This window comes from Lampetra planeri, unplaced genomic scaffold, assembly GCF_965212315.1.
Source record: "Lampetra planeri unplaced genomic scaffold, kcLamPlan1.2.h2 scaffold_311, whole genome shotgun sequence".
Taxonomy (NCBI): Eukaryota; Metazoa; Chordata; class Hyperoartia; order Petromyzontiformes; family Petromyzontidae; genus Lampetra; species Lampetra planeri.
This window is the reverse complement of record NW_027615135.1, coordinates 22501-49941: the sequence shown is the minus strand read 5'-3', so window position 1 is coordinate 49941 and position 27441 is coordinate 22501. Positions and strand designations below refer to the sequence as shown.

At 52.6% G+C, this 27441-nt stretch overlaps 1 protein-coding gene and 1 long non-coding RNA gene across 3 annotated transcripts in view; one reads left to right on the top strand and one right to left on the bottom strand.

Annotated features, from left to right (window-relative positions):
- Nucleotides 1-2210: 2210 nt before the first annotated feature.
- LOC144740828 (uncharacterized) lies at nt 2211-20939 on the top strand. Of its 2 annotated transcripts, XM_078623552.1 has the most exons (6): nt 2212-2401; nt 6211-6591; nt 8428-8808; nt 11360-11503; nt 12985-13031; nt 20144-20939. In XM_078623552.1, exons 1-6 carry the CDS (start codon nt 2290-2292, stop codon nt 20252-20254), a joined length of 1176 nt encoding a protein of 391 aa, XP_078479678.1. In that variant the 5' UTR covers nt 2212-2289; the 3' UTR covers nt 20255-20939. The 2 variants fall into 2 exon arrangements, with proteins under 2 accessions (XP_078479679.1, XP_078479678.1); XM_078623553.1 differs by lacking the exon at nt 11360-11503 and having other exon boundaries at nt 2211-2401.
- A 6312-nt stretch (nt 20940-27251) lies between these two features.
- LOC144740825 (uncharacterized) overlaps nt 27252-27441 on the bottom strand; it is a 4626-nt gene continuing 4436 nt past the window's right edge. The window contains exon 4 of the long non-coding RNA XR_013589787.1: nt 27252-27441. This exon is cut by the window's right edge and continues 204 nt beyond it. This is a non-coding gene — a long non-coding RNA (uncharacterized LOC144740825).

Sequence of the window (27441 nt, the reverse complement as noted above, 5' to 3'; positions counted from 1 at the left end):
TATACACTACACTATATACTACACTATACACTATACACTACACTATACACTATATACTACATTATACACTACACACTACACACTACACTATACACTATATACTACATTATACACTACACACTACACTATACACTAATCTATACACTATATACTACACTACACACTATATACTATACTACACTATACACTACACACTATACACTACACTACACTATACACTATATACTACACTATACACTACACTATACACTATATACTACACTATACACTACACTATACAATATATACTACTATACACCACTATACACTACACTATACACTATATACTACATTATACACTACACTATATACTACTATACACTACACTACACACTACACTATACACTACACTACTATACACTAATCTATACACTACACTATACACTACATTACACACTACACTATACACTACTATACACTACACTACACACTACACTAATCTACATTACACTATACACTACACTATACACTACACTATACACTACTACACGGGTACGGGTAGGCCGTGAGTCACTGGTGAGCCACCGTTTGTCACTCATTTCCCAACGTCTTGTCTCTTCTCACAATTCAAGTTCCTAGACTCAATTCTAGATTTGAAGCGTTCGTGACTGCAAGGAATCATATTCTTATGTTTTTTCGGTAAAGTCACGTAGGTAAAACATCAAAATTAATGAAAATAAAATAAAATAAAAACAAAAATCACGACGTTTCGGAGGCAACACAAGTCTCCGTCATCAGGTGGGACCGTCACAGCCGAATTAGCTGCATCAAGTGATCAAGTGATGCAGCTAATTCGGCTGTGACGGTCCCACCTGACGACGGAGACTTGTGTTGCCTCCGAAACGTCGTGATTTTTGTTTTTATTTTATTTTATTTTTATTAATTTTGATGTTTTACCTACGTGACTTTACCGAAAAAACATAAGAATATGATTCCTAGAATCAACCCACCCGCGCCTGCAACATGGCTTCATCCCAGAGGTCGCAATCGGGTACCCGGTACCCGTACCCGGCCGGGTACAGGTAGTCGGGTATCGGGTACGGGTAAGGAATCAAAACCCTTTGGAACCTCATTTGCCAGTAAAAAATATGATAATTGTTTTTTTACCCTTCTATCTGGCAACAAAACTGACACCTTTTTACAAGGAGTCATGTTTGCATAGACCACAATACCTGCGGTCATAATGCAAACAAAAGAACATAACTCTGATAATGTATGTGCACTGTCCTTGAAGTTGATTGGTCCACACCCGAGACAGCTTTCCTTAGAGCCTAGTCTCACATGGTCCTTGAAGTTGATTGGTCCACACCCGAGACAGCTTTCCTTAGAGCCTAGTCTCACATGGTCCTTGAAGTTGATTGGTCCACACCCGAGACAGCTTTCCTTAGAGCCTAGTCTCACATGGTCCTTGAAGTTGATTGGTCCACACCCGAGACAGCTTTTTTACTGGCAAATGAGGTTCCAATGATGTAAATGCTTGACCCCGAGCTCTCATACTCTGATGGTGCATTGCCTTTGAGTTGTGCGCCTTTTGGCGTCATCTGGTCCAACACCATGTGAGACTAGGCTCCAAACACCCACAGAGACCCATAGACACCCACAGAGACCCATAGACACCCACAGAGACCCATATACACCCACAGAGACCCCATAGACACCCATAGACACCCACAGAGACCCATAGACACCCATAGACACCCATATACACCCACAGAGACCCCATAGACACCCATAGACACCCACAGAGACCCATATACACCCACAGAGACCCATATACACCCACAGAGACCCATAGACACCCACATAGACCCATAGACACCCACAGAGACCCATAGACACCCACAGAGACCCATATACAACCATAAAGACCCATATACACCCACAGAGACCCATAGAGACCCACAGACACCCACAGAGACCCATAGACACCCACAGAGACCCATAGTCACCCACAGACACCCACAGAGACCCATAGACACCCACAGAGACCCATAGTCACCCATAGACACCCATAGTCACCCATAGTCACCTACAGAGACCCAGAGGCCCCTCCCTCTCTAGCCCCTCCCCCCTCTAGCCCCGCCCCTTCTAGCACCTCCCCCCTCTAGCTCCTCCCCCTCTAGTCCCGCCCCCCCTAACCCCTCCCCCTTTCTAGCCCCTCCCCCCCTCTCTAGCCCCTCCCCCTCTGCTCCACGAGGTAGTTCGTGCCCGCGTTGGGTCCCGTTGAGTCGCTCGGAGTCGAGGGGGTCAATGGAGGTCGGCGTGGGGCTGACAGTCACCTGGTTCATCACGACGACGATGATGATGCTGATGATGCTGCTGATGATGCTGATGCCTCTAGCAGCACTCACACAGGCACAAGGTACTGGTGGGGGTTCAGCTCGCCACACACACACACCACTCACTCACCCACCCACTCACTCATTCACCCACCCAGGGCCGGCCCGAGGCATAAGCGAACTAAGCGGCTGCTTGGGGCCCCCTGGCCACCAGGGGGCCCCCGAATCGTTTTTTTTTTTTACAATTAAATAACTTAAACAAGTGATATAAATGAATTAATGAATGAATGAATAAAGTGTCATTTTTTAATGCTGTAGTGGACCGTAGTATTCTGTCATTGGAGGATAGATTTAAGTCTCTAAGTGAGGTTAAAGAGAACTTTGGAGTGCTGCTCAATTTTAGGGAGCTAGATCAAAAGGTCCGGAGGGAACAATGTGAGCTTCTTGGGGAAAAACTCTCTTGTGGAGAGGAGGCTGATATTGATGGTAGCGCACTGGCAGTAGAGATAGAGAGTCTTCCTGAACTTCCCCAAACTATGATGACTGCCTTTGAGCTTCTCACATACCTCTCACAAAATGAGATGTGTGAGCTTTACCCAAATCTTTGGGTAGCTCTCAGGATAGCCTGCACTCTGCCTGTGTCAGTTGCCTCAGCAGAGAGGAGCTTTTCCAAGCTCAAATTGATAAAAACATATTTGAGATCATCAATGGCCCAGGAAAGACTAAGTGGACTTGCAGTCATTAGTATTAATAACAAAGTTGGCCAAGCAATACCATACAATGATGTCATTAGTGACTTTGCCTCCAGAAAAGCTAGGAAGGAACGATTTTGAGGTCATTGTTGTACAGTTGACATTGTTGAACCCTTGCTGTTCTTATGTTTGCTTTCATTATTTAAGTATCTTTTTTTTTGTAACATTCTATTTTTGATTAGATTAATGTTTGTCTATTTTGGTTTTATTTAAAAGATTGCACATTTAATGCACATTTGCAAATAATTTATTTAATATGTTTTTTGTGACCGTTTGTATTCAGAAGTTTTAATAAAAGAGTGAAGTATTTTAAGTGTTGTTTTTATTTTTTATTAATACATAACCTCACTGTATTCGTTTATAATATTCGCTATAACATTATAGTGTGACATTTGTGTCAATAATCTTCTAGCACAGATGAGTCTGCGTGGTGGGAGGGGGGCCCCCAAATCAAATTCTGCTTAGGGCCCCCAAGAGGCTCGGGCCGGCACTGCACCCACCCACCCACTCACTCACTCACCCACCCACCCACTCACTCACTCACTCACCCACCCACTCACCCACCCACTCAGTCACTCACTCACCCACCCACTCACTCACTCACTCACCCACTCACTCACCCACTCACTCACTCACCCACCCACTCACTCACTCACTCACTCACCCACTCACTCACCCACCCACTCACCCACTCACCCACTCACTCACCCACCCACTCACCCACTCACTCACTCACTCACCCACCCACTCACCCACCCACCCACCCACTCACTCACTCACTCACCCACCCACCCACCCACTCACTCACTCACTCACCCACCCACTCACCCACCCACTCACCCACCCACTCAATCACTCACCCACCCACTCAGCTACTCACTCACCCACTCACTTACCCACTCACCCACCCACCCACTCACTCACTCACTCACCCACCCACTCACTCACCCACTCACCCACTCACCTACCCACTCACCCACTCACCTACCCAACCCACTCACTCACCCACTCACCCACCCACCCACCCACTCACTCACCCACTCACCCACCCACCCACCCACTCACCCACTCACCCACCCACTCACCCACTCACCTACCCAACCCACTCACTCACCCACTCACCCACCCACTCACCCACCCACCCACTCACCCACCCATCCACCCACCCACTCACCCACCCACCCACTCACTCACCTACCCAACCCACTCACTCACCCAGCGTACACGTCAAGTTCGTGGTCATGGGGTCAACTTTGGGGGGCACGACATCTTTCAGGGGGTCTCAGCCCAGAAAAATATAACTAATTTTCTTCCTAGAATATTTAAAAATTCGCTAACGCATGGGATGGACTTTTAATACATTTTTTGGACAATAATGTCTAATAGTTTATTGTATTGCATTGCTCTGTTTGAACTTTTTTTTTTAACTTTTCCTGTTTCATTGTATGCAATGGCAGAGATTAGGGATTCGTAAAGTAAAACCGCGACCACAATCACATCGACAAAAATCTGCGCGTTGATTTACGTACAGACGAGTCCTGATCTTGTGGCCAATATTTAGCAAATCGTTGTTTTTATTTAAATAGCGCGGCAATTATTTATTTCAATAGCAATTTATTGACGACCTTGGTACACGCACACAACATGCACACACACACACAAAGATAAAGATCCCCCGTGTAGCCTTAACAGACTGTAGGGGCAAGTGCTGTTAGCGAGTAGCACCTATGAAGGCCGGCACGGCACACGAGGGGGTGGGTGGCCAGCACCACGCCCGACCGCCTTTGTCTCCCCGGTGACGATGCTTACACACCACGTACTCATTTGAGGCTGAGTCGACCTAGGGGAGGCCCGGGACCAGTTCAGATAATCGTCACTGGTGTTGGCCATGAGCGGGAATCGAACCCGGGTCGCCAGTTTCGTAACGCAGCGTCGCGCTAACCGCTGCACCACCGCTCCCCACTACACACACGTACACACACACAGACACACACACACACATGTACACACACATGTACACACACACACACACACATGTACACACACACACACACATGTACACACACACACACACATGTACACACACACACACACATGTACACACACACACACACATGTACACACACACACACATGTACACACACACACATACATAGACATACACATAGAAATACACATGTACACTCACCCACCATCCACCCACCACCCACCCGCCCACCCACCCGCTCACCCACCCGCTCACCCACCCACCCACTCACCCACTTACCCATCCACCCACTCACCCACCCACCCACTCACTCACCCACTCACCCACCCATCCATCCACTCACTCATCCACTCACTCACCCACTCACCCACTCACCCACTCACCCACCCGCTCACCCACCCACCCACTCACCCACCCACCCACTGACCCATCCACCCACTCACTAACCCACTCACCCACCCACCCACTCACCCACCCACCCACTCACCCATCCGCTCACCCACCCACCCACTCACCCACCCACCCACCCACTGACCCATCCACCCACTCACTCACCCACTCACTCACCCACCCACTCACCCACCCACTCACCCACCCACTCACCCACCCGCCCACCCATCCACTCACCCATACTGCTGTGCCAGGCTATATGCAGGAGGAGGAGGTCACGGGACAGACCCTGCTGGTGCTTTGGCTAGATTGAGATGTTGACTACCTCGCCTGGTCTACAGGAGGTCACGGGTTCCCTGTTGACAACCTCGCCTGGTCTACATGAGGTCGTGGGTTCGATGCTGAGATGTTAACTACCTCGCCTGGTGTACAGGAGGTCGCGGGTTCGATGTTGACTACCTCGCCTGGTCTAGAGGAGGTCGTGAGTTCTTTATTGAGATGTTGACTACCTCGCCTGGTGCACAGGTGGTCGTGGGTTCGATCTTGACTACCTCGCCTGGCCTACAGGAGGTCGTGGGTTCTTTGTTGAGATGTTGACTACCTCGCCTGGTACACAGGAGGTCGTGGGTTCTTTGTTGAGATGTTGACTACCTCGCCTGGTGTACAGCAGAGCCGTGCGTTCTTCGTTGAGATGTCAGCCACCTCACCAGGTGCGCTTTAGCTCCAACGTTCTCCCTGTCCGCCCCCCGCCCCGCCCCCCCAGACTGCGACAAGGCGACTCAAGTCCGCTCCGTGCCTCACCGGAGCGTCGTCTTGCCGTGCGACGGCCCCCGACGCGCCACCACCGCCGCCGCCCTGCAGAAGGGTTCCTGCTCCGTCGAATCCGTCACCTGGTTCAGGGTGACTTCCACGGGCGGACGGGTCTTGGTGTTCCACCTGGCGGGTCCCTCCCCGCCGGCTAACGCGTCGGGGGTCGAGTACCCGGCCAGGGATCCGCCCGTCGCTGTGGGGACCGACAGAGTCTCGCTGGTGTTGGCGGACGCGGTCCCGGCAGACGGAGGCCGCTATCGGTGCGCGTGCCGATTGACGTGCGCCGGGAGGACGGAGTTCAGCTGCGACGAGGTGTCGTTCGTGGTCACTGAAGGTGAGTGTGTGTACGTGTGGGTGTGTGTGTGTGTGTGTACGTGTGTGTGTGTACGTGTGTGTGTGTACGTACGTGTGTGTGTGTGCCGGAGGCCCCGGGGGGACAGGCTTTTATGACGTCTCCTGGCCAAACCCCATTTGGCGGAGCCAGGAGACTGAATCTTTACCCTCGGGGCTCCTCCAGAAACAACGAAAAGCCACTGCGGGTGGCCACGTGGAATGTTCGAACGCTCACTGCGGAGGAGAGGCTGCCACTCCTCTGTCGGGAGCTGGACCGGTACCACCTGGATCTTTGTGGCATTCAGGAGGTCCGGTGGACCGGCTCTGGCTCCTGCCACCATGAGGGGTGGACAGTCCTCCACTCGGGGCAGGAGACTGCCAAACAACAGGGTGTGGCTCTTCTTCTGAACAAAAGAATGAAGGGGGCGTGGGAGCGTGGCGGTGAGGTGTGGGAAGCTGTAAGCCCCAGGCTACTTTGGGCTCGCCTTCCGATCAAACCGGAGGCGAGGAGTGGTGGTCGTGGTTACTTATGCCCCCACCAAAGACGAACATCTGTGGAGGGATGCAGGCAGAGCCGATGAGTCAGATGCCTTCTATGACCTCCTGTCACAGGTGCTGGCTAAAGTGGCCACTCGGGACAGAGTCATCTTGTTGGGTGACTTTAATGCCCGAGTTGGTCATGATGCTGGCACCTGGTCTGGAGTGATTGGAAGGCATGGGCCAGATCAGCTCAATAACAACGGTAGGAGGCTGCTAGATTTTTGTGCAGCCCATGGGCTTGTAAATACCAACACGCTCTTCCGGCATCGGCGCATCCACACAACGTCTGGTCTACAGGAAGTCGTGGGTTCTTTGTTGAGATGTTGACTACCTCGCCTGGTATACAGGAGGTCGTGGGTTTGATGTTGAGATGTTGACTAACTCGCCTGGTCTACAGGAGGTCGTGGGTTCTTTGTTGAGATGTTGACTACCTCGCCTGGTGTACAGGAGGTCGTGGGTTCGATGTTGAGATGTTGACTACCTCGCCTGGTATACAGGAGGTCGTGGGTTCGATGTTGAGATGTTGACTACCTCGCCTAGTCTACAGGAGGTCGTGGGTTCGATGTTGAGATGTTGACTACCTCGCCTGGTGTACAGGAGGTCGTGGGTTCGATGTTGACTACCTTGCCTGGTCTACAGGAGGTCGCGGGTTCGATGTCGACTACCTCGCCTAGTATACAGGAGGTCGTGGGTTCTTTGTTGAAATGTTGACTACCTCGCCTGGTCTACAGGAGGTCGTGGGTTCGATGTTGAGATGTTGACTACGTCGCCTGGTCTACAGGAGGTCGCGGGTTCGATGTTGACTACCTCGCCTGGTGTACAGGAGGTCGTGGGTTCGATGTTGACTACCTCGCCTGGTGTACAGGAGGTCGCGGGTTCGATGTCGACTACCTCGCCTGGTATACAGGAGGTCGTGGGTTCTTTGTTGAAATGTTGACTACTTCGCCTGGTCTACAGGAGGTCGTGGGCTCTTTGTTGAGATGTTAGCCACCTCGCCTGGTCTACAGGAGGTCACGAGTTCGATGTCGACTACCTCGCCTGGTCTACAGGAGGTCGCGAGTTCGACGTTGACTACCTCGCCTGGTCTACAGGAGGTCACGAGTTCGATGTCGACTACCTCGCCTGGTCTACAGGAGGTCACGAGTTCGATGTCGACTACCTCGCCTGGTCTACAGGAGGTCGCGAGTTCGACGTCGACTACCTCGCCTGCTCTACAGCAGAGCCGTGCGTTCGACATTGAGATGTCAGCCACCTCACCAGGTGCGCTTTAGCTCCAACGTTCTCCCCGCCCCCCCAGAGTGCAACATGGCGACTCAAGTCCGCTCCGTGCCTCACCGGAGCGTCGTCTTGCCGTGCGACGGCCCCCGACGCGCCACCACCGCCGCCGCCCTGCAGAAGGGTTCCTGCTCCGTCGAATCCGTCACCTGGTTCAGGGTGACTTCCACGGGCGGACGGGTCTTGGTGTTCCACCTGGCGGGTCCCTCCCCGCCGGCTAACGCGTCGGGGGTCGAGTACCCGGCCCGGTATCCGCCCGTCGCTGTGGGGACCGACAAAGTCTCGCTGGTGTTGGCGGACGCGGTCCCGGCAGACGGAGGCCGCTATCGGTGCGCGTGCCGATTGACGTGCGCCGGGAGAACGGAGTTCAGCTGCGACGAGGTTTTGCTCGTGGTCACTGAAGGTGAGTGTGTGTACGTCTGAGACCAGGAAAGGCACCGGGCAGAGATGATCTCCCAAGCGAAATGCTGAGGGAGGGTGGCGTTTGTGCACAGACAGCCCTACATGACATCAGAACAACAGTCTGGACCGCTGGACGGGTACCGCAGGATTGGAAGGATGCCCTGGTGGTCCCCCTCTTTAAGAAGGGGGACCGCACAGACTGTAACAACTACAGGGGCATCTCACTCCTCAGTGTGCCGGGAAAGGTCCTGGCCAGGATTATTCAACATCGCCTTGCTAGGCACGCTGAGGAGAGGCTTGCGGAGCACCAATCCGGTTTCAGGAAAGGGTGGTCTTGCACAGATGCCATATTTTCTGTCGGTCTGCTACAGCAGAGGTGTAGGGAATTCCAAAAAGACCTACATCTCTGCTTTATTGACCTGGTCAAGGCCTATGATACCATGAGTAGGACTGGGCTCTGGGTTGTTCTTTGTGCTTATGGAGTCCCTGACCCACTGCTCACGATCATTAAGGACCTTTATGATGGTGAGTGGGTAAAACTACGTGGCCGGAAGTCAGAGCCATTCCTTGTACACCTTGGGGTGCGACAGGGATGTCCTCTGGCTCCCACATTATTTAACATCTATTTTGACCACGTAGTTCGTGAAGCCTTCAATAGCTGTACTGGGGGAATTTCCATTTGGTACAGATATAATGGGAGGCTGATCGACGCCCGGGTGCGATCAAGGGATGGCTCCCTATTGGTCAACCACGTTATGTATGCCGATGATTTGGTAATAGCTGCTCATTCAGAAGAGGAGTTGGAGACGCTGCTGCTGAGACTGGAGCGTGCCACTAAGAGGTGGGGGCTTACCATCAGCCCCACCAAAACTAAACACCTACCTGGGTGTTTTGTACCATCGGACACTCCACCCCCACAACTCCCAATCGGTGATGGGGCAGTTGTGGAGAGAGTGGAGAGTTTCCCATACCTGGGCAGTGTGCTCATGGCCGGCTCCAGTTTATCAGCAGAGGTCTCACTCCGAATCAGTCGAGCGGCAATATCTTTTCATCGGTTGCGTAACGCTGTGTGGAAGCTACCTGGTCTGTCGCTCCGCACGAAGCTTCGGGTCTTCTCGGCCACGGTCATTCCCTCCCTTTTCTACGCTTGCGAAACGTGGACCCCCCGAATGGAGCATCTTCGCCGGTTGGAAACATTTAGGCTGGCCTGCCTACGATCCATCCTGGGTTTAACCTGCAGGCTGGATTGTGTGAGGAGCTCACAAATCTTCGAACGATCTGGACAAAGTCCCATCGGTGAGCTCCTCCGGCAGGCAAGGCTGCGTTGGCTGGGTCATGTAGCCCGCATGCCCAGCCACATATATAGTAGCTACTACATATGTAGTACATATGTAGTAGTAGCTACTACTACATATGTAGTAGCTACTACTACATATGTAGTAACTACTACTACTACATATGTAGTAGTAGCTACTACTACTACATATGTAGTAGTAGTGAGTGTATGAGTGTGTGAGTGAGTGTGTGAGTGAGTGAGTGTATGAGTGAGTGTGTGAGTGGGTGAGTGAGTGTGTGAGTGTATGAGTGAGTGTGTGAGTAAGTGAGTGGGTGTGTGAGTGTATGAGTGAGTGAGTGTGTGAGTGTATGAGTGAGTGTGTGAGTGAGTGAGTGTATGAGTGAGTGTGTGAGTGAGTGTGTGAGTGTATGAGTGAGTGTGTGAGTGAGTGTGTGTATGAGTGAGTGTGTGAGTGGGTGAGTGAGTGTGTGAGTGAGTGAATGAGTGAGTGAGTGTATGAGTGAGTGAGTGAGTGAGTGAATGAGTGAGTGAGTGTATGAGTGAGTGAGTGTATGAGTGAGTGAGTGAGTGAGTGTGTGAGTGAGTGAGTGTGTGAGTGAGTGAGTGTATGAGTGAGTGAGTGAGTGAATGAGTGAGTGAGTGTATGAATGAGTGAGTGTGTGAGTGGGTGAGTGAGTGTGTGAGTGTATGAGTGAGTGTGTGAGTGTATGAGTGAGTGTGTGAGTGAGTGAGTGTGTGAGTGAGTGTGTGTATGAGTGAGTGTGTGAGTGGGTGAGTGAGTGTGTGAGTGTATGAGTGAGTGTGTGAGTGAGTGAGTGTGTGGGTGTATGAGTGAGTGGGTGAGTGTGTGAGTGAGTGAATGAGTGAGTGAGTGTGTGAGTAAGTGAGTGAGTGTGTGAGTAAGTGAGTGAGTGTGTGAGTGAGTGAGTGAGTGAGTTAGTGAGTGTGAGTGAGTGAGATAGTGAGTGAGTGTGTGAGTGAGTGAGTGTGTGAGTGAGTGGGTGAGTGTGTGAGTTAGTGAGTGTGAGTGAGTGAGATAGTGAGTGAGTGTGTGAGTGAGTGTGTGAGTGGGTGAGTGGGTCAGTGGGTGAGTGTGTGTATGAGTGTGTGAGTGAGTGTGTGAGTGAGTGTGTGAGTGAGTGTGTGAGTGAGTGAGTGGGTGAGTGGGTCAGTGGGTGAGTGAGTGAGTGAGTGGGTGAGTGGGTGAGTGAGTGAGTCCACTGCCCCCTCTCCCCTCTCCGTGGGGTCGACTCAGATGGACGCTCTACCACATCACCCGTGCCTGTGACAGCTGCCAGTGTTGTCTTGGTGACGGTGGTGGTGGTGGTGGTGGCGGTGGTGGCGGTGTTGGTGGTGGCTGCGGTGGTGGGGATCGTTCTCGCTGTGCGTCGGTGCAAACGTGAGTGTCGTGTGTAGTGTATAGTGTAGTGTATAGTGTAGTGTATAGTGTAGTGTATAGTGTAGTGTATAGTGTAGTGTATAGTGTAGTGTATAGTGTAGTGTATAGTGTAGTGTAGTGTATAGTGCAGTGTGTAGTGTAGTGTATAGTGTAGTGTGTAGTGTAGTATAGTGTGTAGTGTAGTATAGTGTGTAGTGTAGTATAGTGTGTAGTGTAGTGTATAGTGTATAGTGTAGTGTATAGTGTAGTGTGTAGTGTATAGTGTATAGTGTAGTGTATAGTGTATAGTGTAGTGTATAGTGTATAGTGTAGTGTATAGTGTATAGTGTAGTGTGTAGTGTAGTGTATAGTGTAGTGTATAGTGTAGTGTGTAGTGTAGTGTATAGTGTAGTGTGTAGTGTAGTGTGTAGTGTAGTGTATAGTGTAGTGTATAGTGTAATGTATAGTGTAGTGTGTAGTGTAGTGTATAGTGTAGTGTGTAGTGTAGTGTGTAGTGTATAGTGTAGTGTATAGTGTAGTGTGTAGTGTAGTGTATAGTGTAGTGTATAGTAGTGTAGTGTATAGTGTAGTGTATAGTGTAGTGTATAGTGTATAGTGTAGTGTATAGTGTATAGTATAGTGTATAGTATAGTGTAGTGTATAGTGTAGCGTATAGTGTAGTGTATAGTGTAGTGTATAGTGTAGTGTATAGTGTAGTGTGTAGTGTATAGTGTAGTGTATAGTGTAGTGTATAGTGTAGTGTATAGTGTAGTGTGTAGTGTATAGTGTAGTGTATAGTAGTGTAGTGTATAGTGTATAGTAGTGTAGTGTATAGTGTAGTGTGTAGTGTATAGTGTAGTGTATAGTAGTGTAGTGTATAGTGTAGTGTATAGTGTAGTGTATAGTGTATAGTAGTGTAGTGTATAGTGTAGTGTGTAGTGTATAGTGTAGTGTATAGTAGTGTAGTGTATAGTGTAGTGTGTAGTGTAGTGTGTAGTGTATAGTGTAGTGTATAATAGTGTGTAGTGTATAGTGTAGTGTATAATAGTGTGTAGTGTATAGTGTATAGTATAGTGTATAGTAGTTTAGTGTATAGTGTAGTGTATAGTGTAGTGTATAGTCTAGTGTATAGTGTAGTGTAGTGTATAGTGTAGTGTATAGTGTAGTGTATAGTGTAGTGTAGTGTATAGTGTAGTGTATAGTGTAGGTCTCTGCGTGAGTCTCTGTGTGAGTAGTCTATGGGTCTCTATGAGTAGTCTGTGGGTGTCTGTGTGGGATTTCGGTGTCTGATGCTGCGTCGGTGTGGGTCTCCCGTTCACCGCTGTGTCTGTGTGTGTTGTGTGTTTGTGTGTCTGTGTGTCTGTGTGTGTTTATGTGTTTGTGTGTCTGTGTGTTTGTGTGGCTGTGTGTGTGAGTGTCTGTGTGTGTTTATGTGTCTGTGTGTTTGTGTGTCTGTGTGTGTGTCTGTGTGTCTGTGTGTTTGTGTGTTTGTGTCTAAGCAGGCAATCGGCGCGCGTCCAACCAAGAGACGTCTCTACAAGAGAATGACGTGAGTCTGTGGGTCTCACTGCTGAGTCTGTGGGTCTCAGCGTTGAGTCTGTGGGTCTCAGTGCTGAGTCTGTGGGTCTCAGTGTTGAGTCTGTGGGTCTCAGCGTTGAGTCTGTGGGTCTCAGTGTTGAGTCTGTGGGTCTCAGTGCTGAGTCTGTGGGTCTCAGTGCTGAGTCTGTGGGTCTCAGTGTTGAGTCTGTGGGTCTCAGTGTTGAGTCTGTGGGTCTCAGTGTTGAGTCTGTGGGTCTCAGCGCTGAGTCTGTGGGTCTCAGTGTTGAGTCTGTGGGTCTCAGCGCTGAGTCTGTGGGTCTCAGTGCTGAGTCTGTGGGTCTCAGCGCTGAGTCTGTGGGTCTCAGTGCTGAGTCTGTGGGTCTCAGCGTTGAGTCTGTGGGTCTCAGTGCTGAGTCTGTGGGTCTCAGTGTTGAGTCTGTGGGTCTCAGCGTTGAGTCTGTGGGTCTCAGTGTTGAGTCTGTGGGTCTCAGTGTTGAGTCTGTGGGTCTCAGTGTTGAGTCTGTGGGTCTCAGTGCTGAGTCTGTGGGTCTCAGCGTTGAGTCTGTGGGTCTCAGTGCTGAGTCTGTGGGTCTCAGTGCTGAGTCTGTGGGTCTCAGCGTTGAGTCTGTGGGTCTCAGCGTTGAGTCTGTGGGTCTCAGTGCTGAGTCTGTGGGTCTCAGTGCTGAGTCTGTGGGTCTCAGTGCTGAGTCTGTGGGTCTCAGCGCTGAGTCTGTGGGTCTCAGTGTTGAGTCTGTGGGTCTCAGCGCTGAGTCTGTGGGTCTCAGTGCTGAGTCTGTGGGTCTCAGTGTTGAGTCTGTGGGTCTCAGTGCTGAGTCTGTGGGTCTCAGCGCTGAGTCTGTGGGTCTCAGTGTTGAGTCTGTGGGTCTCAGCGCTGAGTCTGTGGGTCTCAGCGCTGAGTCTGTGGGTCTCAGTGTTGAGTCTGTGGGTCTCAGCGCTGAGTCTGTGGGTCTCAGCGCTGAGTCTGTGGGTCTCAGTGCTGAGTCTGTGGGTCTCAGCGCTGAGTCTGTGGGTCTCAGTGCTGAGTCTGTGGGTCTCAGTGTTGAGTCTGTGGGTCTCAGTGCTGAGTCTGTGGGTCTCAGCGCTGAGTCTGTGGGTCTCAGTGCTGAGTCTGTGGGTCTCAGTGTTGAGTCTGTGGGTCTCAGTGCTGAGTCTGTGGGTCTCAGCGCTGAGTCTGTGGGTCTCAGTGCTGAGTCTGTGGGTCTCAGTGTTGAGTCTGTGGGTCTCAGCGCTGAGTCTGTGGGTCTCAGCGCTGAGTCTGTGGGTCTCAGTGCTGAGTATGTGGGTCTCAGTGTTGAGTCTGTGGGTCTCAGCGTTGAGTCTGTGGGTCTCAGCGTTGAGTCTGTGGGTCTCAGTGTTGAGTCTGTGGGTCTCAGCGTTGAGTCTGTGGGTCTCAGTGTTGAGTCTGTGGGTCTCAGCGTTGAGTCTGTGGGTCTCAGCGTTGAGTCTGTGGGTCTCAGTGTTGAGTCTGTGGGTCTCAGCGTTGAGTCTGTGGGTCTCAGTGCTGAGTCTGTGGGTCTCAGTGTTGAGTCTGTGGGTCTCAGTGTTGAGTCTGTGGGTCTCAGCGCTGAGTCTGTGGGTCTCAGCGCTGAGTCTGTGGGTCTCAGTGCTGAGTCTGTGGGTCTCAGTGTTGAGTCTGTGGGTCTCAGCGTTGAGTCTGTGGGTCTCAGTGCTGAGTCTGTGGGTCTCAGTGTTGAGTCTGTGGGTCTCAGCGCTGAGTCTGTGGGTCTCAGTGCTGAGTCTGTGGGTCTCAGTGTTGAGTCTGTGGGTCTCAGCGTTGAGTCTGTGGGTCTCAGCGTTGAGTCTGTGGGTCTCAGTGTTGAGTCTGTGGGTCTCAGCGTTGAGTCTGTGGGTCTCAGTGTTGAGTCTGTGGGTCTCAGCGTTGAGTCTGTGGGTCTCAGCGTTGAGTCTGTGGGTCTCAGTGTTGAGTCTGTGGGTCTCAGCGTTGAGTCTGTGGGTCTCAGTGCTGAGTCTGTGGGTCTCAGTGTTGAGTCTGTGGGTCTCAGCGTTGAGTCTGTGGGTCTCAGTGTTGAGTCTGTGGGTCTCAGCGTTGAGTCTGTGGGTCTCAGCGCTGAGTCTGTGGGTCTCAGCGTTGAGTCTGTGGGTCTCAGCGCTGAGTCTGTGGGTCTCAGTGTTGAGTCTGTGGGTCTCAGCGTTGAGTCTGTGGGTCTCAGTGCTGAGTCTGTGGGTCTCAGCGCTGAGTCTGTGGCAGAGGTGGGACAAAGTCATTGTTATGCAAGTCCAAGTCGAGTCGTAAGTCATCAAATTCATGACTCGAGTCTGACTCGAGTCCAAGTCACATGACTCGAGTCCACATCTCATAGGTGGGACAAAGTCATTGTTATGCAAGTCCAAGTCGAGTCGCAAGTCATCAAATTCATGACTCGAGTCTGACTCGAGTCCAAGTCACATGACTCGAGTCCACACCTCTGGTCTGTGGGTCTCAGTGTTGAGTCTGTGGGTCTCAGCGCTGAGTCTGTGGGTGTCAGCGCTGAGTCTGTGGGTCTCAGTGTTGAGTCTGTGGGTCTCAGCGCTGAGTCTGTGGGTCTCAGTGTTGAGTCTGTGGGTCTCAGCGCTGAGTCCGTGGGTCTCAGCGTTGAGTCTGTGGGTCTCAGCGTTGAATCTGTGGGTCTCAGCGTTGAGTCTGTGGGTCTCAGCGCTGAGTCTGTGGGTCTCAGCGCTGAGTCTGTGGGTCTCAGCGTTGAGTCTGTGGGTCTCAGCGTTGAGTCTGTGGGTCTCAGCGCTGAGTCTGTGGGTCTCAGCGCTGAGTCTGTGGGTCTCAGTGCTGAGTCTGTGGGTCTCAGTGCTGAGTCTGTGGGTCTCAGTGCTGAGTCTGTGGGTCTCAGTGCTGAGTCTGTGGGTCTCAGTGTTGAGTCTGTGGGTCTCAGTGTTGAGTCTGTGGGTCTCAGTGCTGAGTCTTTAGGTCTCAGTGTTGAGTCTGTGGGTCTCAGCGCTGAGTCTGTGGGTCTCAGTGCTGAGTCTGTGGGTCTCAGTGCTGAGTCTGTGGGTCTCAGCGCTGAGTCTGTGGGTCTCAGTGCTGAGTCTTTGGGTCTCAGTGTTGAGTCTGTGGGTCTCAGTGCTGAGTCTATGGGTCTCAGTGCTGAGTCTGTGGGTCTCAGTGTTGAGTCTTTGGGTCTCAGTGTTGAGTCTGTGGGTCTCAGTGTTGAGTCTGTGGGTCTCAGTGCTGAGTCTGTGGGTCTCAGTGTTGAGTCTGTGGGTCTCAGTGCTGAGTCTGTGGGTCTCAGCGCTGAGTCTGTGGGTCTCAGTGCTGAGTCTTTGGGTCTCAGTGTTGAGTCTGTGGGTCTCAGTGCTGAGTCTGTGGGTCTCAGTGCTGAGTCTGTGGGTCTCAGTGTTGAGTCTTTGGGTCTCAGTGTTGAGTCTGTGGGTCTCAGTGCTGAGTCTGTGGGTCTCAGTGCTGAGTCTGTGGGTCTCAGTGTTGAGTCTGTGGGTCTCAGTGTTGAGTCTGTGGGTCTCAGTGTTGAGTCTGTGGGTCTCAGTGTTGAGTCTGTGGGTCTCAGCGCTGAGTCTGTGGGTCTCAGTGCTGAGTCTGTGGGTCTCAGTGCTGAGTCTGGGGGTCTCAGCGTTGAGTCTGTGGGTCTCAGCGTTGAGTCTGTGGGTCTCAGCGCTGAGTCTGTGGGTCTCAGTGTTGAGTCTGTGGGTCTCAGTGTTGAGTCTGTGGGTCTCAGTGTTGAGTCTGTGGGTCTCAGCGTTGAGTCTGTGGGTCTCAGTGTTGAGTCTGTGGGTCTCAGTGTTGAGTCTGTGGGTCTCAGTGCTGAGTCTGTGGGTCTCAGTGTTGAGTCTGTGGGTCTCAGCGCTGAGTCTGTGGGTCTCAGTGCTGAGTCTGTGGGTCTCAGTGTTGAGTCTGTGGGTCTCAGCGTTGAGTCTGTGGGTCTCAGCGTTGAGTCTGTGGGTCTCAGTGTTGAGTCTGTGGGTCTCAGCGTTGAGTCTGTGGGTCTCAGTGTTGAGTCTGTGGGTCTCAGCGTTGAGTCTGTGGGTCTCAGCGTTGAGTCTGTGGGTCTCAGTGTTGAGTCTGTGGGTCTCAGCGTTGAGTCTGTGGGTCTCAGTGCTGAGTCTGTGGGTCTCAGTGTTGAGTCTGTGGGTCTCAGCGTTGAGTCTGTGGGTCTCAGTGTTGAGTCTGTGGGTCTCAGCGTTGAGTCTGTGGGTCTCAGCGCTGAGTCTGTGGGTCTCAGCGTTGAGTCTGTGGGTCTCAGCGCTGAGTCTGTGGGTCTCAGTGTTGAGTCTGTGGGTCTCAGTGCTGAGTCTGTGGGTCTCAGCGTTGAGTCTGTGGGTCTCAGTGCTGAGTCTGTGGGTCTCAGCGCTGAGTCTGTGGCAGAGGTGGGACAAAGTCATTGTTATGCAAGTCCAAGTCGAGTCGCAAGTCATCAAATTCATGACTCGAGTCTGACTCGAGTCCAAGTCACATGACTCGAGTCCACATCTCATAGGTGGGACAAAGTCATTGTTATGCAAGTCCAAGTCGAGTCGCAAGTCATCAAATTCATGACTCGAGTCTGACTCGAGTCCAAGTCACATGACTCGAGTCCACACCTCTGGTCTGTGGGTCTCAGTGTTGAGTCTGTGGGTCTCAGCGCTGAGTCTGTGGGTGTCAGCGCTGAGTCTGTGGGTCTCAGTGTTGAGTCTGTGGGTCTCAGCGCTGAGTCTGTGGGTCTCAGTGTTGAGTCTGTGGGTCTCAGCGCTGAGTCCGTGGGTCTCAGCGTTGAGTCTGTGGGTCTCAGCGTTGAATCTGTGGGTCTCAGCGTTGAGTCTGTGGGTCTCAGCGTTGAGTCTGTGGGTCTCAGCGTTGAGTCTGTGGGTCTCAGCGCTGAGTCTGTGGGTCTCAGCGCTGAGTCTGTGGGTCTCAGTGCTGAGTCTGTGGGTCTCAGTGCTGAGTCTGTGGGTCTCAGTGCTGAGTCTGTGGGTCTCAGTGTTGAGTCTGTGGGTCTCAGTGTTGAGTCTGTGGGTCTCAGTGCTGAGTCTTTAGGTCTCAGTGTTGAGTCTGTGGGTCTCAGCGCTGAGTCTGTGGGTCTCAGTGCTGAGTCTGTGGGTCTCAGTGCTGAGTCTGTGGGTCTCAGCGCTGAGTCTGTGGGTCTCAGTGCTGAGTCTTTGGGTCTCAGTGTTGAGTCTGTGGGTCTCAGTGCTGAGTCTATGGGTCTCAGTGCTGAGTCTGTGGGTCTCAGTGTTGAGTCTTTGGGTCTCAGTGTTGAGTCTGTGGGTCTCAGTGTTGAGTCTGTGGGTCTCAGTGCTGAGTCTGTGGGTCTCAGTGTTGAGTCTGTGGGTCTCAGTGCTGAGTCTGTGGGTCTCAGCGCTGAGTCTGTGGGTCTCAGTGCTGAGTCTTTGGGTCTCAGTGTTGAGTCTGTGGGTCTCAGTGCTGAGTCTATGGGTCTCAGTGCTGAGTCTGTGGGTCTCAGTGTTGAGTCTTTGGGTCTCAGTGTTGAGTCTGTGGGTCTCAGTGCTGAGTCTGTGGGTCTCAGTGCTGAGTCTGTGGGTCTCAGTGTTGAGTCTGTGGGTCTCAGTGTTGAGTCTGTGGGTCTCAGTGTTGAGTCTGTGGGTCTCAGTGTTGAGTCTGTGGGTCTCAGCGCTGAGTCTGTGGGTCTCAGTGCTGAGTCTGTGGGTCTCAGTGCTGAGTCTGTGGGTCTCAGCGTTGAGTCTGTGGGTCTCAGTGCTGAGTCTGTGGGTCTCAGTGCTGAGTCTGTGGGTCTCAGCGCTGAGTCTGTGGGTCTCAGTGCTGAGTCTGTGGGTCTCAGTGCTGAGTCTGTGGGTCTCAGCGCTGAGTCTGTGGGTCTCAGTGCTGAGTCTGTGGGTCTCAGTGCTGAGTCTGTGGGTCTCAGCGCTGAGTCTGTGGGTCTCAGTGTTGAGTCTGTGGGTCTCAGTGTTGAGTCTGTGGGTCTCAGTGTTGAGTCTGTGGGTCTCAGCGTTGAGTCTGTGGGTCTCAGTGTTGAGTCTGTGGGTCTCAGTGTTGAGTCTGTGGGTCTCAGTGCTGAGTCTGTGGGTCTCAGTGTTGAGTCTGTGGGTCTCAGCGCTGAGTCTGTGGGTCTCAGTGCTGAGTCTGTGGGTCTCAGTGTTGAGTCTGTGGGTCTCAGTGTTGAGTCTGTGGGTCTCAGTGCTGAGTCTGTGGGTCTCAGTGTTGAGTCTGTGAGTCTCAGTGCTGAGTCTGTGGGTCTCAGCGCTGAGTCTGTGGGTCTCAGTGCTGAGTCTGTGGGTCTCAGTGCTGAGTCTGTGGGTCTCAGTGCTGAGTCTGTGGGTCTCAGTGTTGAGTCTGTGGGTCTCAGTGCTGAGTCTGTGGGTCTCAGCGCTGAGTCTGTGGGTCTCAGTGCTGAGTCTGTGGGTCTCAGTGTTGAGTCTGTGGGTCTCAGTGCTGAGTCTATGGGTCTCTGTGTGAGTCTATGGGTCTCAGTGTGAGTCTGTGGGTCTCAGTGCTGAGTCTATGGGTCTCTGTGTGAGTCTATGGGTCTCAGTGTGAGTCTGTAGGTCTCAGTGTTGAGTCTGTGGGTCTCAGTGCTGAGTCTATGGGTCTCAGTGTTGAGTCTGTGGGTCTCAGTGCTGAGTCTATGGGTCTCTGTGTGAGTCTATGGGTCTCAGTGTGAGTCTGTAGGTCTCAGTGTTGAGTCTGTGGGTCTCAGTGCTGAGTCTATGGGTCTCAGTGTTGAGTCTGTGGGTCTCAGTGCTGAGTCTGTGGGTCTCAGTGTGAGTCGATGGGTCACAGTGTGAGTCTATAGGTCTCAGTGTGAGTCTGTGGGTCTCTGTGTGAGTCTGTGGGTCTCAGTGTGAGTAGTCTATGGGTCACAGTGTGAGTCTATGGGTCTCAGTGTTGAGTCTGTGGGTCTCAGTGCTGAGTCTGTGGGTCTCAGTGCTGAGTCTGTGGGTCTCAGTGTGAGTCGATGGGTCACAGTGTGAGTCGATGACGACGATGTGCACCTAGCCTGGCACCGTCAGCTGACGACCACTTCCATTGTTGTTGTCGTCGTTGTCGTCATTGTTGTTGTCGTTGTTGTTGTCGTTGTTGTTGTTGTCGTCGTTGTCGTCGTTGTTGTCGTCATTGTTGTTGTTGTCATTGTTGTTGTCATTGTTGTCGTTATTGTTGTTGTTGTTGTGCACCACCGCCAGTACGCCACGCTGGGACCACAGGAGATCGGCTACAGCAACCTGGATCCACAGCGACTCCGCACGGGCCTCCACCCTCCCGCGGGAAACTACGAGAACTTCCGCTCGGCTTGAGGGCCGCCCGCGCGAAGAGAGACAGAGACAGAGAGAGAGAGTTAGTCGGTTCGGTCGAAGGCGATGCCGGTAGCTTCGTTCGGTACGTCCGCTTGCTGTGTCGTGAATCTATTCTAGTTTTTTATCGGGAGGGAGCGTTCGTTCACGCGGTGTGCGGTGCGCGGTGTGTGGGTGCGTGGGCCGGAGGTCACAAACGGGTTTTGATTCCTTACTCGTACCCGTACGCGGCCGCACCAGGGTGGCAAATGGGTACCCGTACCCGTACCCAGCCGGGTACGGGTATCGGGTACCCGGTTGCGACCTCTGGGATGAAGCCATGTTGCAGGCACGGGTGTGTTGATTCTAGGAACTTGAATTGTGAGAAGAGACAAGACGTTGGGAAATGAGTGACAAACGGTGACTCACCAGTGACTCACCAGTGACTCACGGCCTACCCGTACCTGTACCCGGCCGCACCAGGGTCGCAAACGGGTACCCGTACCCGGCCGTACCCGTACCCTACCCGTACCCGGCCGGGTATCGGGTAGGGTACGGGTATCGGGTAGGGTACAGATAAAGATAAAATAATAAATTAAATAATTGTATACTACGAAGTTTCGATTGCAACACAAGCAAATCATCATCAGGTATAAAAGAAATAGCAAACAAAAATCTAACCAGAAAACTATAGACAGACATACAAGCAGACAGACATCACGAAGATACACACAGAGAGAGAGAGAGAACACGTATCGGCACAAAGAGAGAGATCGTCTCTGTGACGAGGCCTTAAATAGAGAGAGGGTGGGCGGGGGCGGAGAGAGGGAGGGGGCAAAGAAAACATTTGCATGTCAATGAGTGCGATGACGCGTGGTACGGTACGCAAGCTTGAAAATTAGGTGAACGGGAGAGAGACACACTAAAATTAAATAATCTAGCAAATTATCGAAATGTAATGTAATGCAACACAATTAACGCATAGCCCGGTCGATTACGTTTTTCAAAGATTGCTAAGTTAGAATTTAAGTGTGACAATTCCAAAGAGAGGACACATGCCGAGAGAGCTGATGAAAGTTGCAAGCGAGAATTTCATCATCGCTTGCAGCTGGGGTTGGCATCGTCCCCCACTCCACCTGATGTCGAGGGTAAATGGGCGAGGTTTAGGACTGTGGCTCATGCAGCTGCAATGGCTGCTTTGGGTACGCGGTCCAGATCTCCCCAGAGACCCTGGCGGACAGAGGAGGTGTTCAAGACGGCTGAGAAAAAGCGACAGGCCCACTCTCATCGGCTACAGCATCCCACGTCGGAGAATGAGGAGGCTTACCGCAGCCTTCGCTCGGAGGTTCGGAGAGCCGTGAGGCGCTGCAAGGATGGGTGGTGGTCGCGGGTTGCTGAGGAGATGGAGTCTTCCTCGGTGGCCCGCGATCACAAATCGCTCTTTAATTCAATCACAAACTTAACCTGCAGCGCCACACCTATTACCATCATTAAGGGAAAGAACGGTGATCCAATCTCAGACCCCCAGGAACAGGTTTGCAGATTTGCTGAGCATTCCTGTGAGGTCCTGTGGAGGGGGGTGGGGGTGAAATTCCTCAGCCTGGAAAATATCGTGGGACAAAGTGGGGATGACCCTGCTGAGGCTGCGGTGCCTCAAATATTGGAAGAAGTCACCCCCTGTGAGTGGCGTACTGAAGGCGATCCAGAGTCTGAGACCAGGAAAGGCACCGGGCAGAGATGATCTCCAAAGCGAAATGCTGAAGAAAGGTGGCATCAGCCAGTCATCTCGGTCATCTCAGTCAGTCGACCCGTGGCACCTGCTGGGTCTGCCCCGTAACCTGCCAGCGGGCGTTCAACACTTCACGTGGCCTCAAACTGCACATGGCCTGGCACAAGCGTCGTGGTGACGTCACCGCCACTTAGTGGCGAATGGCGGTTGTTGTTGTGTGTGTGTCTGTGCATGTGTATCTGTGTTTGTGTCTGTGTGTCTGTGTGTGTGTATCTGTGTCTGTGTGTCTGTGTGTCTGTGCGTCTGTGCATGTGTCTGTGCCTGTGTGTCTGTGTGTGTATATGTGTCTGTGTGTGTGTGTCTGTGTGCCTGTGTGTGTGTGTCTGTGTCTGTCTGTGTGTGTCTGTGTGTGCGTGTGTGTGTGTGTCTGTGTGTGCGTGTGTGTCTGTGTGTGTGCCTGTGTGTGTGTGTCTGTGTATCTGTGTCTCTGTGTGTGTGTCTGTGTGCCTGTATCTGTGTATCTGTGTGTCTGTGTGCCTGTGTGCCTGTGTCTGTGTGCCTGTGTGTCTGTGTGCCTGTGTGCCTGTGTGTCTGTGTGTCTGTGTGCCTGTATCTGTGTGTCTGTGTGCCTGTGTCTGTGTGTCTGTGTGTATGTGTGTCTGTGTGCCTGTGTGCCTGTGTCTGTGTGTGTGTGTCTGTGTGTCTGTGTGCCTGTGGGGAGCGGTGGTCTAGCGGTTAGCGCTATGAGCCCGGCCACCCGAGTTTGATTCCCGCTCACAGCCAACACCAGTGACGACTGAACGAGAACGGTTCAGCATACCACAACAACAACCGCCATTCGCCACTAAGTGGCGGTGACGTCACCACGACGCTTGTGCCAGGCCATGTGCACCTTGAGGCTACCACGTGAAGTGTCGAACGCCCGCTGGCAGGAGGTCACGGGGCAGACCCAGCAGGTGCCACGGGTCGACTGACCGAGATGACCGAGATGACTGGCTGATGCACCACCTGTGCCCCCTACTGTACCACACACACACACCCTACTGTACCACACACACACACATGCAGTGCGTCGTATTGCCCCACGCGCCTCCGATTAAACACAGCATGGCTACGTATGGCGCGAAAGAAGTATTAACATACCACACACATCTCCATCTATACGAAAGGCAAAGTTGTGAATTATGCGCGTCTGTTCAAAATGTTTAGCGTACTTACCGACATGCAACGAACTGGAAATTTGCCACGTGGGGGGGGGGGAGTTCAATAACGCAGAGATTTTTTTGCACGGCAAGTGAGCTGTGACGTCACATCTGTCACGTGACCCGCGCACGTGGTATGCGTCACGTGGTGTACTGTATCCCGCTCACTGGTCAACAACAACAACAAAAACAAAAAGGTGTTTTTCTGGCCTGGACTTTTGCAGCTGTTCTAGACTAATTTCAGGGTGCCGATTCCACATCTGATCTCAGATTTGCTCTGTCACATCTCATTGTTATGCTATCGGCATACCCCGTTTTCATTGATTTTACCCGAAATTAACTCCGTCGCTGATGATTGCAAGTTGTTGCGAGTCAGCGACTGCTTTGGTGTCAAAATATGGCGCTGTATTTTTAGGACAGTGTGTTTATAATATCACCTTATGTAGCTATCCACATTTATTTGCTATTTTTCTTCCGCAGTTTTTATTGAAAATGCAATATTTGATATCGCAAAAAACCTGTGATGTGATAGACAAAAACCGATGCCAGATTTGGAATCGGCACCCCCAAAAAATACCTTAAAACCGTTGGAATACCTTATGCCAGAAAAAGTGTGTTGACCAGTGTTATTTCAACCGCTCCTGGGCCTCCCCCTAGGTCGACTCAGCCTCAAACGATTAACAATTAACTGGCGTGGCGAGTGAACATCGCCACTGGGGAGACAAAGGCGGCCGGGCGTGGTGGATCCACGTTCCGGGCGAGGCCGGGTAGTACAGCTAGTTTGTAATAAACCACTTCCACGACACGTTGAGTCTTGCGTCTGTGTGTCTGTGTGTCTGTGTGTGTGTGTGTATCTGAGTGTGTGTCTGTGTGTGTGTCTGTGTGTGTGTGTCTGAGTGTGTGTCTGTGTGTGTGTCTGTGTGTGTGTGTCTGAGTGTGTGTCTGTGTGTGTCTGTGTGTGTGTCTGTGTGTCTGTGTGTCTGTGTGTCTGTGTGTCTGTGTGTCTGTGTGTGTGTCATCTCGGTCATCTCGGTCAGTCGACCCGTGGCACCTGCTGGGTCTGCCCCGTGACCTCCTCCTGCCAGCGGGCGTTCGACACTTCACGTGGTAGCCTCAAGGTGCACTTGGCCTGGCACAAGCGTCGTGGTGACGTCACCGCCACTTAGTGGCGAATGGCGGTTGTTGTTGTTGTGTGTGATGACTGCCCGGCTCGGCACTCTCTTCAGATGGTTTCCCTCCCTCTCATCTCTCTCTCTTTTTTTACGATCAGTGGAAACAAGAAGATGCTCGGAGTAGTCGGCACTTTGCTTCGTTCATTTCGTTTTTTTTTTAAATTTCTTTCTTTATGTAAACCCCCACCTCTCGCTCATTCTCTCGGTCATTCTCTCGCTCGCTCGCTCGCTCGCTCTCTCTCTCTCTCTCTCTCACTCACTCTCTCTCACTCTCTCTCTCGCTCACTCTCTCGCTCACTCGCCGCATGCGCGAGCTCTCTGCTCCTCCGTTCCCCCGCGGCTTCCCGCGCACCGCCGGTCGACGGTGGGAGAGCTTCGTCCGCGGCTACCACGTCACATGGTCAGTGGCTGACAAGATGGCGGAGATGCAGCCACATGGTCAGTGGCTGACAAGATGGCTGACAAGATGGCCGACAAGATGGCTACCACGTCACATGGTCAGTGGCTGACAAGATGGCGGACAAGATGGCCGACAAGATGGCTGACAAGATGGCCGACAAGATGGCCGACAAGATGGCGGAGATGCAGCCACATGGTCGGTGGCTGACAAGATGGCTGACAAGATGGCCGACAAGATGGCGGAGATGCAGCCGCGTGGTCAGTGGCTGACAAGATGGCTGACAAGATGGCTGACAAGATGGCCGACAAGATGGCTGACAAGATGGCCGACAAGATGGCGGAGATGCAGCCGCATGGTCGGTGGTTGACAAGATGGCTGACAAGATGGCTGCCACGTGGTCGGTGGCTGACAAGATGGTCGACAAGATGGCTGACAAGATGGCTGACAAGATGGCGGAGATGCAACCGCGTGGTCGGTGGCTGACAAGATGGCGGACAAGATGGCTGACAAGATGGCGGAGATGCAGCCACATGGTCAGTGACTGACAAGATGGCGGCCACGTGGTCAGTGACTGACAAGATGGCCGACAAGATGGCTGACAAGATGGCGGAGATGCAGCCACATGGTCAGTGGCTGACAAGATGGCCGACAAGATGGCTGACAAGATGGCGGAGATGCAGCCACATGGTCAGTGGCTGACAAGATGGCGGCCACGTGGTCAGTGACTGACAAGATGGCCGACAAGATGGCGGACAAGATGGCTGACAAGATGGCTGACAAGATGGCCGACAAGATAGCCGACAAGATGGCTGACAAGATGGCGGAGATGCAGCCACGTGGTCGGTGGCCGACAAGATGGTGGACAAGATGGCCGACAAGATGGCCGACAAGATGGCTGCCACGTGGTCGGTGGCTGACAAGATGGCTGACAAGATGGCTGACAAGATGGCCGACAAGATAGCTGACAAGATGGCGGAGATGCAGCCACATGGTCAGTGACTGACAAGATGGCGGCCACGTGGTCAGTGACTGACAAGATGGCCGACAAGATGGCTGACAAGATGGCGGAGATGCAGTCACGTGGTCAGTGGCTGACAAGATGGCCGACAAGATGGCTGCCACGTGGTCGGTGGCTGACAAGATGGCCGACAAGATGGCCGACAAGATGGCCGACAAGATGGCGGACAAGATGGCTGACAAGATGGCGGAGATGCAGCCACGTGGTCGGTGGCCGACAAGATGGTGGACAAGATGGCCGACAAGATGGCCGACAAGATGGCTGCCACGTGGTCGGTGGCTGACAAGATGGCTGACAAGATGGCCGACAAGATGGCTGACAAGATGGCGGCCACGTGGTCAGTGACTGACAAGATGGCCGACAAGATGGTGGACAAGATGGCTGACAAGGTGGCTGACAAGATGGCTGACAAGGTGGCTGACAAGATGGCGGCCACGTGGTCAGTGACTGACAAGATGGCTGACAAGATGGTTGACAAGATGGCTGACAAGGTGGCTGACAAGATGGCGGAGATGCAGTCCGGGGCCCAGGCTCCAACACCGAACCCCAAATCCTCCTTCTGCCTCTTCTCATATCCTCTAAGCCCCGCCTCTAACCACGCCCCCCTCAGGACTTTCTCGATGGTTCCCGCGTGTACCCCTGAGCTCCGCCCATGAACTTTGGCCCAGATCGAACCCGTAGCCCTGCATGGCTGTGACCGATGCGGCAATGCCTATTGCAGCTCCACCGTGTGTGTCGGTGTGCTCTCTCATTACACATGCATGTAGCGTGTTGTCCTTACACCCCCCCCCCCCCCCCCGGTTACCTCCGATTGCCGCGGCCGTACTAAAGCTTCTCGTCCCTTGCTACCGATGTCACCGAAGACTTGCTTGGTAAAATAAGAAAACGCACGCGCGCAAACGAAAAAACAAGTCTTTTCAGGGCTGCAGATTTATCTTTTTTTGCCGTCATATAGCGGCCCCGTCGCTAGAGGGCCGGGAGATGTCGACTACCTCGCCTGGTACGCGGGAGGTCGCGTGTTCGACGCCTGACCCTGACGGACGCCTCGCTGCTGTGTACTTTGCAAGATGTCGACTACGCCGGACCCTGACGGAGTGGCAAACCAGAGGTCGCAAACGGGTTTTGATTCCTTACCCGTACCCGTACCCGGCCGCACCAGGGTCGCAAACGGGTACCCGTACCCGGCCGTACCCGTACCCTAGGGTACGGGTATCGGGTACCCGATTGCGACCTCTGGGATGAAGCCATGTTGCAGGCGCGGGTGGGTTGAATCTAGGAACTTGAATTGTGAGAAGAGACAAGACGTTGGGAAATGAGTGACAATCGGTGACTCACCAGTGATTCACGGCCTACCCGTACCCGGCCGCACCAGGGTCGCAAACGGCTACCCGTACCCGTACCTGGCCGGCTACGGGTAGCCGGGTATCGGGTAGGGTACGGGTATCGGGTACCCGGTTGCGACCTCTGTGGCAAACTGGAGGAAATCGCGCAATGATAAAAAAAAATCACGAAACTTTATTGTCGGCAGGTGTAAGAGACACCCCATTCCGCTGCTGCGTAGATCATCACGTGGACATTCACTGCAGCAAATACTCACACAAATACAAAGATCCCCCGTATAGCCTTAACAGACTGTAGGGGCAAGTGCTGCTAGCGAGGTACTGTGGCACACGAAGGGGTGGGTGGCCAG

What these genes read in the sequence shown, in the direction of transcription:
- LOC144740828 (XM_078623552.1), top strand. Translation starts at nt 2,290, where the DNA reads ATGGAGGTCGGCGTGGGGCTGACAGTCACCTGGTTCATCACGACGACG. An exon ending in TTTGCTCGTGGTCACTGAAG is followed by an intron (nt 8,809 to 11,359) that starts GTGAGTGTGTGT and finishes GGGTCGACTCAG; the next exon opens with ATGGACGCTCTACCACATCA. An exon ending in CGTCTCTACAAGAGAATGAC is followed by an intron (nt 13,032 to 20,143) that starts GTGAGTCTGTGG and finishes CACCACCGCCAG; the next exon opens with TACGCCACGCTGGGACCACA.